The sequence below is a fragment of the Vigna angularis genome, chromosome 7 (assembly GCF_016808095.1).
Source record: "Vigna angularis cultivar LongXiaoDou No.4 chromosome 7, ASM1680809v1, whole genome shotgun sequence".
NCBI lineage: Eukaryota > Viridiplantae > Streptophyta > Magnoliopsida > Fabales > Fabaceae > Vigna > Vigna angularis.
The window spans coordinates 12,387,219-12,401,762 of record NC_068976.1 but is presented as its reverse complement, the minus strand read 5'-3'; the positions used below and the strand labels follow the sequence as shown (position 1 = coordinate 12,401,762).

At 31.5% G+C, this 14,544-nt stretch overlaps 1 protein-coding gene across 1 annotated transcript; it reads right to left on the bottom strand.

Annotated features, from left to right (window-relative positions):
* Nucleotides 1-502: 502 nt before the first annotated feature.
* LOC108337403 (probable histidine kinase 1) lies at nt 503-8,019 on the bottom strand. The gene is made up of 13 exons (XM_017573922.2): nt 7,729-8,019; nt 6,138-6,989; nt 5,314-5,370; nt 4,891-5,118; nt 4,718-4,811; nt 4,409-4,615; nt 4,197-4,327; nt 3,946-3,995; nt 3,219-3,580; nt 3,010-3,113; nt 1,776-2,564; nt 1,421-1,585; nt 503-1,147 (listed from the first exon to the last, which is right to left on the bottom strand). Exons 2-13 carry the CDS (start codon nt 6,861-6,863, stop codon nt 1,025-1,027), a joined length of 3,036 nt encoding a protein of 1,011 aa, XP_017429411.1. The 5' UTR covers nt 6,864-6,989; nt 7,729-8,019; the 3' UTR covers nt 503-1,024.
* Nucleotides 8,020-14,544: the final 6,525 nt, after the last annotated feature.

Sequence of the window (14,544 nt, the reverse complement as noted above, 5' to 3'; positions counted from 1 at the left end):
ACAGTTTCAATTGTCCCAGTATAAGTCATATGAGAAGCAACAAGTACCGGAAATATATAGAGAATATACTTTGAAAACTTATCAATTTGTGATAAAAATTAAGCTTGTATTTTAATCGCATTTGTAACTGAATTTGTACACTATGTTTCATCCGAAATCCAATAAAAGTATATTTTAACTCCTCAATTTGAAAATTTGTGATTTTATCCCTCAATACTAAATTTAAGAGTCTAAAAATCATTTAAGAAAAGAATTTGAATTTCCTAAATTCAATGTTTAAGTGTTTAAAGACTGAAATAATTTTTTTTAAGAGTCGCGTTAAGAAAAATTAGGTTAGAATTAATAGTGCTAAATATTGGAAACAAAAATAAAGGGTACTATAAGAAAAGTGTATATGGCGATTCTCCCACAACATTAATCATCAACTTCGTATTATGTTGAAAAAACAAATGCATGACTAACACTACTATTCTTTGTGTTTATATTTATACACATTTAGAACAAACGTAACATGATCTGGAGCATAAATATTGAAGTCGAGAATTTGAGATGATATCTCCTGCAAAATTACACAGGGTCCTACACTCTCTTCCTTTCCCTAACTGCACCTCGTCCAATACTGCAGGAGACTCAAATCATTCATGTACATAAATTCTCACACACCCTTTTCACTCCTTTAATTTTAGAACCAAACTCTTCATAATTTCTACTAGCAGCAAGTAAAATATTACCATCAACTTCAAAAGTGTCTCTTTATGATTTCTTGCAGTGCCAACATTGCCAAAACTCCCAGTACATAGCCTAAAAGGAAAGGCTTATGTTATGTACCTCTACATTCACGCTCCAACTAGTCCTATCAGCTTTCTAACAGCTATTATGCATTCGGAATAATGAAAAAGAATGTTTTAGATCTATACAATTTAAGGTAGACACTGATGAAGAGGAGAGAACACGGTGCATTCTTAGCAAAACTTTCCTAGGCTCTTATTCTTTTATACACAAGCAAAAATTTACATGGTTATCATCACCTCAGGTACTGTTCTAGACAGTCTTTCAATTTTTGGAATGTAACAGGTTTTGACACAAACGAGTCCATACCATTTGCATAACACTCCTCAGCACTCTCTGACATTGTGTTTGCTGTCATCTGCATTATCATGAAAAAATAAGAATATGTTACTTTACTTTTCACATAATGAGTTTACACCGAATAAGAGAACTATTAGAGTATAGAACATTGTCAAGTTCAGCAGTACTAAGCTAAAAAAAGAGTGGCATGTGGCATATTTTTTGTTGGCTTCTATTGTTTAATAATGAAGTGATGGTTTTTTGTTTTTATGTTCATAAAGGTTAACATGTTGGAGTTCTTGTCTTCTAGATTAGATGTAATGAGTCACACAAATGTGGACAAATTACTCACCGCAACGATGTGGATCCGTTTTTTAGGTAGTACAGAACATTCTTGTGAAATTGGTGAGCATTGTTCAATTCCAGCTTTTCTTGCAGCATCCCAATTGCCAGTTTCCTCATAAGACCGAATCAGTTTTGTTGTTTGAAGACCATTCATAACTGGCATGAACACATCCTGTAAAGCACAAGCACCAAATGATAAACTAAAGCTAAAAGTTCTATTCATAAATTTTAGTTATGAACATTTGCATCAGTAAAAGAAACATTGCATAAAAATGAACTCAAAGGTATTATTCATTCTATTTCTTATATAATGCACTGATTTGTAGAATGAAAATTCACCAGGATTAAAAATTGAGACTTACCATCAGAATGACATCATACGTATGGCGTTGAACTGCACGTACAGCTTCCACTCCATTGTTCACAACATCCATGCTATAGCCTAACCTCTTCATCATTGACTGTGTCACCATGACATTGATCTTGTTATCTTCAACAAGAAGAATCTTAGGCCCTGATGAGGATTTGATCACTTCTGATGAAGTGTTATTATTACTACTAACGACACATTGGGAGGCTGTGTCTGTCTTCACTTGATGACATGTTTGTTGGGGTTCATTTGACGTTGTTCCTAGTGCGATTTCTTCCTTATGTTGAGAAGAGTCTACATTACCATTTTGTAACCGAGCATGTGCCTTATCTTGATTCTGTTGGTTTGTGTTAACTGCACTTTCGTTCTTTGTTTCAGGGCTATGATTTGATGAACTTGTTGACTCAGAGATCTCTGGAGCATCAACAACAACTGAAGATGCATCCTCAGTTGTACTAGTCCCTTTTGATTTTATGTCTGTAGTGGGGAATGAGTAAGAATTCTCTGAAAATCCATTGAACTTGTTTGAGCTTCTGAAACCTGGAAGTAGATTTTGGGGCCTGGTAGGCCCATTAGAAGAGAAGAGAGAGCCTAGAGTGCGTGGTTGGAATTGGAAGAACCCCTCTGTGGTATCATCCTCATTATCATCCACATCTGATAGTTCATCTGGATCATCAGAATTATCACAAGCCGTTGAAACTTTGTAGGGAAGTATGAATGTGAAGGTAGAACCACAATGTTCTTTGCTAGACACTGTTAAACGACCCCCCATTAACTCAACCTGTTCCAAGTGCAACGAAACATTGACAAAGTGTAATACATGATTAGTCTCTGAAAGAAAATCATGTTAATGTTGGTCCAGTTGGAAAATGACTGAGACACGACACCTACATAATGTGAAATATTATTGTTTCTTTTCACTTTTTCATGAGGCTAAAACCATTTTTTGGTAAAGTTATCACAAATAGAAAATAGAGTATGCAAAGATAGTTCTATCTATCAGACTCCCAGACATTCAGAGATATATGTATATCCAAATTGAGATAGAAAAATTCAGAGATATATTTATAACTGAATATAGATAACAAAATATTTATCTGTTATCAGAATAACGAAAGGTGAAAACTTTCTAATGTAGATACTCAAATCAACATTTGAATGTGTATGTTACTGTTATCCAAGAATTTACTTTCACCAAAATAAGAAAGGGTATAAAGATAGCTTACCAGTTGTTTGCATATTGCCAGCCCCAGACCTGTGCCACCATATTTTCGAGCATGGTCTGCACTTACTTGCATGTACCTTCTAAATAAATTAGGTATTGCCTTTTCTGTCACATGGTAAGATGTAAAAAGTTAAGTACTTTAACACTTATTTGGATACAGAGTAATGTTAATCCTATAACAAATTAAGTACCGACAGCGTTTTTATGTACCTGGTATTCCAATTCCTGTGTCATACACATCACAACGTATCCACACTGTTGTTTCAGTTGAATGAGTTTGCTCCTCAGTATCTCCATTCATTGAGCATTCACTTTCAACTGAAGATCTACATTCGTCGTTGAATAAATGATTTTGGCTAGGATGGTCGTTCTGTTTTTGACCATCATGACAATTTTTATCACTGCTGCTTCGTGGTGTTGATGCACGTTTCTCTTCCTTCACTCCATTTGCTGAATTTGTAGACTGATCTATGGTCATCTTTTGATGGCCTTCTGCTTTGGTGAAAGGTGGCTCTGAAACAACGTAAAGATTGATACCAACTTTGCCTTCATGTGTAAACTTTACGGCATTGCTGAAATACATTAGAGAATAATAAATGTAGAGCAATGGATAATCAGAAATACATTCTTTAGTGGGGTATACTGAAGGATAAGTAGAAGGTAATTGTCAATATATGTTTGATAATACCAGTGAGCCCTATATTGTATTCATGAAGCAACGACGTAGTTTAATATTAAAATATCAAACCATATTATCAAGAAATTGAATGTAGGACAAAGTTATGTATGCACTAGCAGTATTGTGCAGCCAAGTACAATACTCCACTAGAGTAAATGGAACTAAGAATTTGATTTCACGCATGAAAACCAAAATGGAAACATTTGAAGTGGTTTATTGCAGATTCATAAGACTAATCAAACAATTAAAGTTTAGTACCTGACTAAATTTGTGAGGATCTGCCGAATCCTCAAAACATCTCCAATGACCTGCAATTATGCATGAAGATATTGAACTGTAAGTTACTTGACTATCAGGTGAAATCATGTCTTTGCATTCAAAAGTCATGTCAGGACCCAAGTCCTGTGCATCATGTTTTCTATTTATGAGTTAATTACTTCACTAGTACTTGAGATTTATGAAAATAATCAACAATGCTGAATCTTTACAAATGTATGCAAACTACTCACCTCAATAGGTATATCATCTGCCACATTTCCTTCTAAGGTTAACATTTTCTGCAATGATGCTGCAGCAGTCTGGAGAACATGTTTTACCACCTCTCTTGGCCGGAATTTGGTAGCTTCCAATTTCATAACTCCTATAAAAAAGCCAATGGGGTTGGTGGGGTGGAATAAATTTGAATGATCTAACAAGAAATGGTGTGGGAGAAATTTCTAACCTGACTCAACCTTGGAAAGATCAAGAATGTCATTTATAAGTTGAAGAACCAAATCTCCTGAAGATATCATGACATTCAAAAGCTGTCTTTGTTCCCGATCAAGTTTCGTGGTGGAAAGAATTTCAGCCATGCTAACAACTCCAGATAGTGGAGATCTTATCTCATGAGACATTGTTGCCAGCATTTGTTTTGCTCTCATAGTCTCCTCTGTTGAAAAGGAGGGGATAAAGAGAAAAAAATTAAGCTTTTTGTTGCCAAACCAAACTTGTAGTAAAATTCATAATTACAGATTTGGCCGAGTGATTAAACCTGTAATGTGAATGGTTTTATTAAGTTCTGTTTCTTTGGCTTTCTGGACTGCAATCTCCTCCCTAAGCTTTGCCATTCTTTCTCTTTTTCTCACCTGCAATTTTTGAAAAACATAAGTATCCTCTTTGCAAGCACAAGACTGCAAGTAACATTCAAAAGCAAATAGCATTCACCTGATCTGTTATTTCCATTCCCATATAATTTATTCCAATTGTCTCCCCTGCTTTGCTAAAGACAGGTTCTACATATATCAAAAATGTCTTTGACCCAAATAGTTCTGTCTCAAAAGTAATTTCCTTCTTTGCAGGCAACCCTTTCTCCATCACTTCCCTCTTGAAATCCTGAGACTCCTTAACACCGGATCCAGTGAAAATTTCAACATCTGTTTTCCCTATGATGTCCTGAAAAATACGAGTGAGTTTTAAGAAACAAAGAAATTTCAGCCTACTTAAAACTCCTTTGTAAAAGTAAAATAACTCAAGAAAAGTGAAGAAGTTTCTTCAGAAGTATGTGCAGCTTTTCATTCAGTAAAATAAATATTGCAATGCAACTTAATCATATGACCTTGAAATAAGAGCTTCAACAGCAATCATTACCTCCTCTTGTAAACTTGGAAAATGATTGTAGATAAAGCGATATCGCAACTCTTTGTCCTGGAAGAAAAATATCAGAGTCAGCCCTTTGCAGATTGAAAGTTCCCTTACAGTGGCAAACACATATTTAGCTTTCATAACGATGGACCAATTAAAACTACAATAAAGCCGGTATAGTACAAGCTTTGCACAAAATATGGATCATGTGTTAGAAGGAAAACAATGTAATGCAATTCCAAAGCATGGCATATTTTTGTCAATTAGGTGACAAGTTCCTATATTCACGTTTAATGTTATATCAATGTGTTGACATGTGCCCATATCAGTGTTTCACATGTTAATGCACCAACCACCTAATTCTCCAACACAACACAAATTTCAGATAACAGATTAGTTGCACAGTTCACTTATTGTAGCCTTTTGAAAAGACAGATATAGGAATCATTATGTGTCCACTGCACTTAGGCAATACGGCCATAGAGCAATCTTCCATCTAATCCTATGTGCATCACTTGCTTCCATATACATATTTCAACATGTCAACCATCATGCTTATGAATGTGATAAAGTTCAATATACTTCAGGAAATACACATCTAAACCAAAGAAGAATAATGTGCTTAGAAGAGGTAGCTGGTACTCTACAGAAAAATTATTGAACGTGAGTGCAAAAGTAGCCTCATATACTTGAAAGGTCTTAACTCTTTTAGTACTTACACTAAGGTAAAGCTAATCTAAGATAAGTGTACACAATATGTGTAAAACTTTCTGTGAAGTACTTTCAGATCTTGCCATATGGATATAAACTCAATACTCACTGTAATGTACCTGATGGCCAATAACAACAGGTGCATTTTGGAGTATAAAATGTAAGAAATTATCTGCCCTCTTCAGAATCTGAGTTAGTTCTTCCACTGGTGAAGATTGCCTTTCGAAATTCTTTATACTTTCTTGCAACTTGTCAGTTAGTATCTGCTCTCTGTTGACACTTGCCTCCAACTGTCTTTCCAACTGCTGTGCCCTCTGTTTCCAATACACAACAGTGTCATACTCAGCATCAATCTCAATCCTCTTGTTTTTCACAACCACGTCACTTTTCCTGAGTGGCACTGGCACATCTTGCCATGTATAGTAAATCTCATCCAATATAGAAACTGGTCGTTTGTCACCTCCATAATTCTCTTCCTCAAACCGATTGTCTTTCAATATCTCCAATTTCCTGAGCTCAACTTCCTTCCTTTGTTTACTAAGGTTGTCAAGTTCCTCTCTGAGAAGCCGAACTGCATTAGCCTGCTTATACTCCCAGTGTTGCATGAGATATGCCAACTGAGAAGACCCTTTATCTGTGTAATTTGTAAGCTCCATGAGACGCTGAAAATCCGCTATAGTTGGCTCCTCTAAGATTGTTACTTCCTCCAACATATCTTGGTCCCTTCCAGGCTTCTCTATATTGAACTGTTTTCCAACATCAGAGCCAATATCCTCTGGCCACATTGAAGAGAGGACTTCAACGTCCATGTCTTCAATACAATCACTTTCCATCTCACAAACCATTGAAAACGAACTGATAGCATCCAATTTTCTTTTCCACTATCTCTTCCTTCAATCCATTAGCACTTGCATCTCAAGAAGCACTGCTTAATTCTTCGCTTTATCTATAAGCCAGAGCACTAGCGCCAGCTGCAATTTGTTAGACCAAGATGAGTTTCTCGTAAGAAATCGAAACAGATATATAATAATAAAACTAAGTTACCATTAAGGAAAGGTGAGTTGTAATAGAAGATGTATGTACAAAAAACCAAAGTAGTACAGTGAAAGTAACCAAGATCAGGAACTTAACTTTAACCGACCAAAAATAGAAGAATAAGGAAAAAGTTTAAAGAAACGAAACAAAAATGGTCACTGATTAGACGTCATTATGTCATGCTAAAGAATTCAAATATGGACTGTGACAAAACCATGACTCAGAGACAACAGTTAAAGAATTTATATCTGATGTCAGCCCCTCAAGAAATCACACTTGAATAGAAGTTTAACTGTTTAAGAAATCTCAGAGTTGGAGAATTAAACTATTTTCAAAAAGTTATTGGAAAATTTTGAAACAGAAGTTGAATAGCACTGACACTGCACATTCAGAAAACGAAAAATGAATTGACCAAAAAAGGCATCTGAGACTTTTAAGAGCACAATCACACAAAACAGATAAACTTCAGCAAACACTTGCAAATTGCAGAGAAAAAAACTATTTCACATTTTCATAACTACAAGAAGATTGGACGAATGATCTCAATTGCAAGAAACAAAATCAAGATCCATCATTGACAAGAACAACAACAACCCCAACAGAAGAATGAAGAAAAAAGAACTCAAAGGAAAAGGCATGAGGATTTATAAAGCAATACATTAAACGCAAACCAACCTTGTATATGATTGTAAATCATGTCATGACAATGAATTGTCGAAGAAGCCACAACTTTCTGGATTGATGAAATTGAAGTGAGTGAGCAAAAAAGAGCCCAGAAAGATGAAGAATTGAGGCTGACAATGTCGAAAAGTGGTGCCCTGTAGATCTGAGGAATCTCTTCAACTATGGAGTCAAAAGCATTCAATGACACAGCTGAAACATGTATGTAGCCAATCAGTATAGATGAGAGAGAAAGAGAGAGTCAGCTCAGAGAAGAAGAGAGAGGACAGCATGTGATTGTAAACTTGTGAGGGTAAAGGCAAAAACTTTTAAAAAACCAAAAACTAATAGAACAGAAACCCAAGCAGCCATGTGCATTTGGAGGTCAAATATGATAGAGAAATGTTCTTGCTCATTATTTTTTCCCTTCCTTATTTTAATTGTCTTTCTTGTGTCATATTATGAGGCAACAACGTTATCCCTCATACTCACTTCACAGTTCTTTTTCATCTGCTAAACCTCAACATCAAGCCATAGTTTAAGGTATATATTAGTCACCATGCAACCATTTTTAATTAAACTTAAGCTTCTTAGTTACTATTAAGCATCATAATTCATATCTTATTCAAGTTTTGCTGAGATAGGATGATGGGGTAGCAGCAATGATAAATTAATCAAAAAATAAGAAAAATGATAATGCTTTTATCATTGAACAATTGCTTTATATTGTATCATACCATGTTGGTCCTTGTACCATTATTTTCCATTAATCAATAAAATATCAATATCAAAATCAATATCAAATACTACAAAACGAGGTACAAAAAATTTAAACTTTATTAATATTACTACTCATCCTCTAGGGCAAACAAAGTTATCAAATTACAACCAATCATGCAATGTGAAGAGAGAGAAAAGATTTGTTTTTATGGGGACAAGGAGTTTTTAAATCCCCATTGATGTTCCCCGCCATTTCCAAGGTGACGTGGGAGGTGGTGGGGCGGCGCGTGTTGTGACGCGCGTAGAAGGAGAATGTGGGTTTTACTGGAAGAAGACTGCACATGATAGATCTGAGCTTAATGTTTAATTTACTATTTTACTTTGTGATGAGATGCAATGCATGTATTGAGACCCAAAAGAAGCGACCAAACAGGGCGGTTGCACAGATTCTTAGTTCTTAATGCTATAAATTAAGATTATCTCTGATCCACTTCTATTAATCTTACATTCATTCAGCTGAAACCAGAGGTTAACGTAGTACTTTGTCTGGTCATTTATTTTACCATGCCAAGTGTCACTCTGCATGTTTTTCTTCATCAGCAGTTTTCCTTGGTTAAACAAATAATATGTGCATGTCAATGATGGCTATTACTTTAAGGTTTTATATACGAATCCGTGAAGCAACATACAATGTTTACAATAGTGGGTAAAATTGATTTCAAAGCTCTTATTTTAAACCTTCTCAAGCTACTTTTATCAGTGTACTGGATAATCTTTTAAGAGATTCGTCTGATATTTCAAAACATATGGAGGTTTAGGATTCTTCATAATATGTTTAAAATAATATATGAAATAGATAGGTTAAAAATAAAATATTATATATATGTATAAATTATACAAGAGAATTTCTACAAGTTAATTGTTTGAAAGTTGACCTGCAAAATTGCATTTCAGGTGCATATTGATGAACCACATAAGAAATGTTTCGTTTATTTTTTGTAATTAGGTGGATAACCAAGTAACCTGTAAAATTTTCCTTCAGGGTCTGTTAGCTTGCGTATATTTACTGTATGAACGGATTTAGTTGAACGGGTTTGTTGGGATCACGCTATTGGCTTCCAACAATTTGTGAGTGGGTGAGAGAGAGAATTTGCAAAGATAAGTTGATATTTTATTTTAATATTTTTAGAGATAAGTTGATTTTTATATCTCTAATATCCTAGATTAACCTATCATAACATCCATAAATTATATTTATTCCCAATAATTTATTGGTTAACTTACCAGATTTCATAATCGATTCTTATATATATATATATATATATATATATATATATATATATATATATATATATATATATATATATATATATATATATATATATATAAAATAATAATATTATTATTATTATTAAATAATAATAATATATTAATTTCAAACTATAATAGTAAAATTAGTAATTTTATATTTTAATTTATTAAAAAAATTATTATCATATCAATCAAACCACTCAAACTTTTATAACATTTTACACACCTATTACGATTTTTCTTGACATCGATCTTAATCTTTGAATATGCAACTTTAAAATGCAAAAGCATGAGAATTGTCTTGAGTAGGAACAAGAAAAGAAATCACCTCCTTCTGTTTTTCATCTGGAATCATAAGAGATAAGACTTTATGTTCTTTCTGGGTAAGATAATTTAAAAGGATAATTTGCAAGAATTTAAATTTTTTTACAATAAGATAATTAGTTTGGATAAAGTAATTAAAAATAAATTAAAACTTAAAAAAATTAAAAGTATTTTAAATGAATAAAATGGAATAATTTCAAATATCTTAAAAATATATAAAAATTTGAAATTTCTTTCATTTTCACTCTACTCTCAATCTTATGAAGATTGAGTTGAATCGACTCAAGTTAAAATTTCAATCGACTCAACTTAGATGAAGGTTCGATCGAGTTAGTCCTAAGAAAAGGTTGATACGAGTCAATCAAGTTGAAGTTGAGACGAATCAATGTAGGTTGAAATTTAAGTTGATTCGGCTAAAGTCAAAGGTTTGATACAACTCAAACTAATGGTCAAGCCAATTCAATTCATAACAATGGACAAGTCAAGTCACCAAAGACTAAGACGAATTTATTAGACCAAAGGTCGAGACAACTAGATCTAATTGAAGGTCAAGTCAAATCAACCGAACCAAAGATTCATGATAAAAGAAAATTGATCTAGGTCCATAAGGGATTGTCCACAAATTGAAAATGAAACATTCATTGAAATGCACTCAAAGTACGAACAAGATTGCGTTATGTTTTTAAGAAATGTTGAATGTTTTTAAAGGTTAAATATGTTTTTAGTTCCTAAATTTGAATGCAAAATTGAAATTTGTCCATGTCTCAAACATTGATATATATTTTTTTCCCAAACTTCAGATATTAATGATATGATCAATATTAACTTTTTTTATGTATTATATATTGTTTTAGGTCAACATTTGAATTGAAACATGTCAAATAGTATAAATAACTAAAATGATAGCGTATAACATTATTTAACAAAGTAAAAAAAAATTAACCTCCTGAGGTTAAATATCTATATTTATTATCTTTTAAGTTGGAAGATAAAAATATATAACAAATTATAAGAAGAAATTATAACTTTTGTGATCAAGTTTAATAACTAAAAACATATTTATTTATTTATTTATTGAAAAGTTAGTATTTGAAAATTTTAACTTTTTCTCATCAAATGGTAAGTGATAACAAAGTAGCCCACCATGATAATTATAAAAAACTTCTTAACAAACATAAAAGTCACAATTATGTTTTAGATAACAAGTTTAAAATAAACGCAAAAAAAGAAGAACACAACTATTGGTTCGTTTTCATACGAGGTTATGCTCAATTCTTAATAAATAATGTCAAATTTCATTATCAACTAATAAACGCGAGTGTTTTTTTAACAATATGTTTACAATAAAGGTTCTGAATAGTATGTTCAATCTATGTTTAACTTGGTGTGAAAATTCAAGTGTTTAAGATTAGTAAGTATAGGGTACTCCTTATATATACAATTGAGAATTTTATAAGGAAGAAAGATATTCGAAGATAGTTTCAATTACCTCCTACTTTTCTATTTTTACAAGAACCTTTGGAATTTCTAGTACTTCTTTTACTAATATACTAAAATGGCTAAAAAGTAGTCCTTAATTAGTGCCATTAGATTTTTCTTATCCCTCTTATTTTCTTATAGTCTTCTTCTTTCACTTAAAGATTTCCTCAATCCAAATTGGAGGTGCATTAAATGTTTACATGAAACATTTGATATTGCATTAAATGTTTTTCATCTTTAGGACTCTTTCTCAAATAACTCATGTTGTTTATCTCCTTTGAGGACTGCATTTTCTGCTTTTTATTAAGTATTGTCACATCTTTATACACAAACAAAAATAATTGTAGCAGTTGAGGCAGATGCATTAGTAGGTACTTTGCATTCTTGTGAATCTTCTCAGAGACATTCTACACAGAAAAATGACGAGTTTCAATTGTGTAGAAAATCAAAATTAATGATCCAAAATCAAGAAAAATTTGAGAATCAAAATTTCAAATTTTATAAAATATAGAAACCAAAATTACAAGATAAAAATACACTCTTTTTTTAATTTTTATTACTTTTCCCAGAATAACACAATCTAATTAAATCATCAGGAGATAGTAATTAAAACAAAATATTATGTTTGTAAATTTGCTCTGGTAACTTTTCTTTATCTACTTAAATTAAATACTAATACAAACAATTAAAGTTGAATCAATATCAATATCGATAATGAGTGTAGATATAATTTAACACATCATGCTGTTAAAAGTTTTTTCTTTTTCTCGGAAATGATGTGTACGTTGAGTATTATATATACTCAAAACAAAAGTTTTAATAAGTTGAAACTATATATATTGTCCACTTTGTAATCATGTCCTGTGTTCGAGGATATATAGGGTGGTTGTTTTCATTTACACAAACGTTTCTCATAATATTATAATGCTTTCCCATAAACAATACTAAATTGATCAACCAAAAAAGAGGCACAAAAGATAAAAAAAAGAAAACCATATATAATATTAAAATCACGTCCTTTTCAAAATTATAATAACAACAACAATAGTTGGAGGTCATGGGTGTATTACAAATTGGTCTAGGTTATAAAAAAATTAAGATATAAAAGAAAAAAAAAACATTGTGGTATTTGTTTATGCAATTGAACAACTAAGCCATATTCTGTTGTGCTGTGTCTGGTTCTTGAACTCTGTCGAAATAACCATTCCCATGTGAGAGTGGCTTCTTAGGCTTGGAACTACATTAACTCAACTACTGCCATGTGGCACGCTGACTTTCCCGACACATGGCACCCAAATATATATATTTATTGACAACTACATGACATTATAATAATATATTAGGGTTTGGACAGTTATGTGCTGTTTCTTTCTTTTCCATTTTCAATATTTAATTGCAAATGCCAGTTAACATTCGATCATCCCTTCTGTCTAGAATGATTAATATCCACAAAACAAGTTTCAATGCTTCTTTATGCATAAAAGGAAAAATAGTGTGCATGTTATTTATGGTTTTTTAAGCAAGTTATTACTCAACATGTGTGGAGTATTTAAAATTATTGAAATAGGTTTTACCCCTTTTAGTTAACAATTAATATTTTTTGTAAGTTTTTCGTACAAAGTAAAAATTAGATACAGATTCTTTAATTTATATATAAAGTGTAGCTGCCACATGAACAGAAAGTATATGTCTAACCTGATTATTATTTGCGTTCAATTTTATTTAAATTATTTAAGATCCGAATAAATTATAGTAAATTGCAACAAACAATTATGCACTTCCAAGTATATTAAACTTATGAAAAAATATAGTCTTAATTATATCTTACAATTTATCACTTAAATTTTTGTTTTGCATATTTACTATCAATTCTTTTAATTTTTCTTTTTTGCGTTTTAACTAACATTAAATGTTTAACAAAATGGTTGTATGCAAAAAAAAATTAAATTAGATTTTTTTTTATCATTACTTTTTATAAAATAAGGTTGGTTTGATATGATTTTTATGTGTTGCGTGACATGTCTCTAATTTGTGATTGGAAATTTAATAAGTTAATAAATCAAACTAAAAATTAAAAATTCATAATAAAATATAAAGTAATAAACGATATAAACTATAAAATAATGATAGGTGAATAGTGAAAATGTATAATTAAACTAAAATTTAGTATAGAGAGAAATAAACATATGGAGAAATAATTATGAATTCTTGTGTAGTATTTCCAATTATGAATTCTGGTGTAGTATTTCCATGTGATTAGCATCATAAACAAATGCAAGTAAGAGTAATAAAGAAAATGAAACAAAGATATTTCTAACCATTTGATACCATATAGATTTGTTTTGAACCAGGGACACACGAATGGAAACGTGGAAGGGTGACACTTTTTCAGAATAAACATTCATTTACAAATTAAAAATATAAAAAAAAATGATTTGTGGGAAACATTAATGCTATTTGTTCACTTTAAAGACCAGATTAGATTACAACATATGTTATTATTGTAAGAGAGTGAGGTTATGGTGGACCATTGTTCATATGATCTATGGTTTTCATATTTACACTTGTCTTAAAAAAATTATGTACACGTAGCTTATAAATTCCCTCTTTATGTTAATTTGAGCCTTCAATCTTCTTGCTTCTACTCACATTGATTTGTATCACCAAAAATCCTTCATAACATTTTTTCAGTCAAATGTGAGTAATAATTTTTATTTGGTTTTTTGTTAAAAGAAAGACACAATATTATATAAAAGAATTATTAATAATGATGTTATGATGTCTTAGAATTTCTTTAAAATATACTTCTTCTATTTTCGTTTTATTTTCCCTTTAAGTTATTTTACATTAATAGCAAAATTTTCTATTTTCTTTTTACACTCTAAGATAAATTAAAATTAAAAATATGTAATGATAAACTTTATAAAAGGATAACTAATTAATATGTGTGATTAAAAAAGATATAAGAGTAATTAGCTATTAAGCGCAAACAGCTCT

Coding starts and splice junctions, on each gene's coding strand:
- LOC108337403 (XM_017573922.2), bottom strand. CDS start 6,863: ATGGTTTGTGAGATGGAAAGTGATTGTATTGAAGACATGGACGTTGAA. Junction 4,812..4,890: donor GAATGGAAATAACAGATCAG/GTGAATGCTATT, acceptor CAAAAATTGCAG/GTGAGAAAAAGAGAAAGAAT. Junction 3,581..3,945: donor ATCCTCACAAATTTAGTCAG/GTACTAAACTTT, acceptor AATGTATTTCAG/CAATGCCGTAAAGTTTACAC.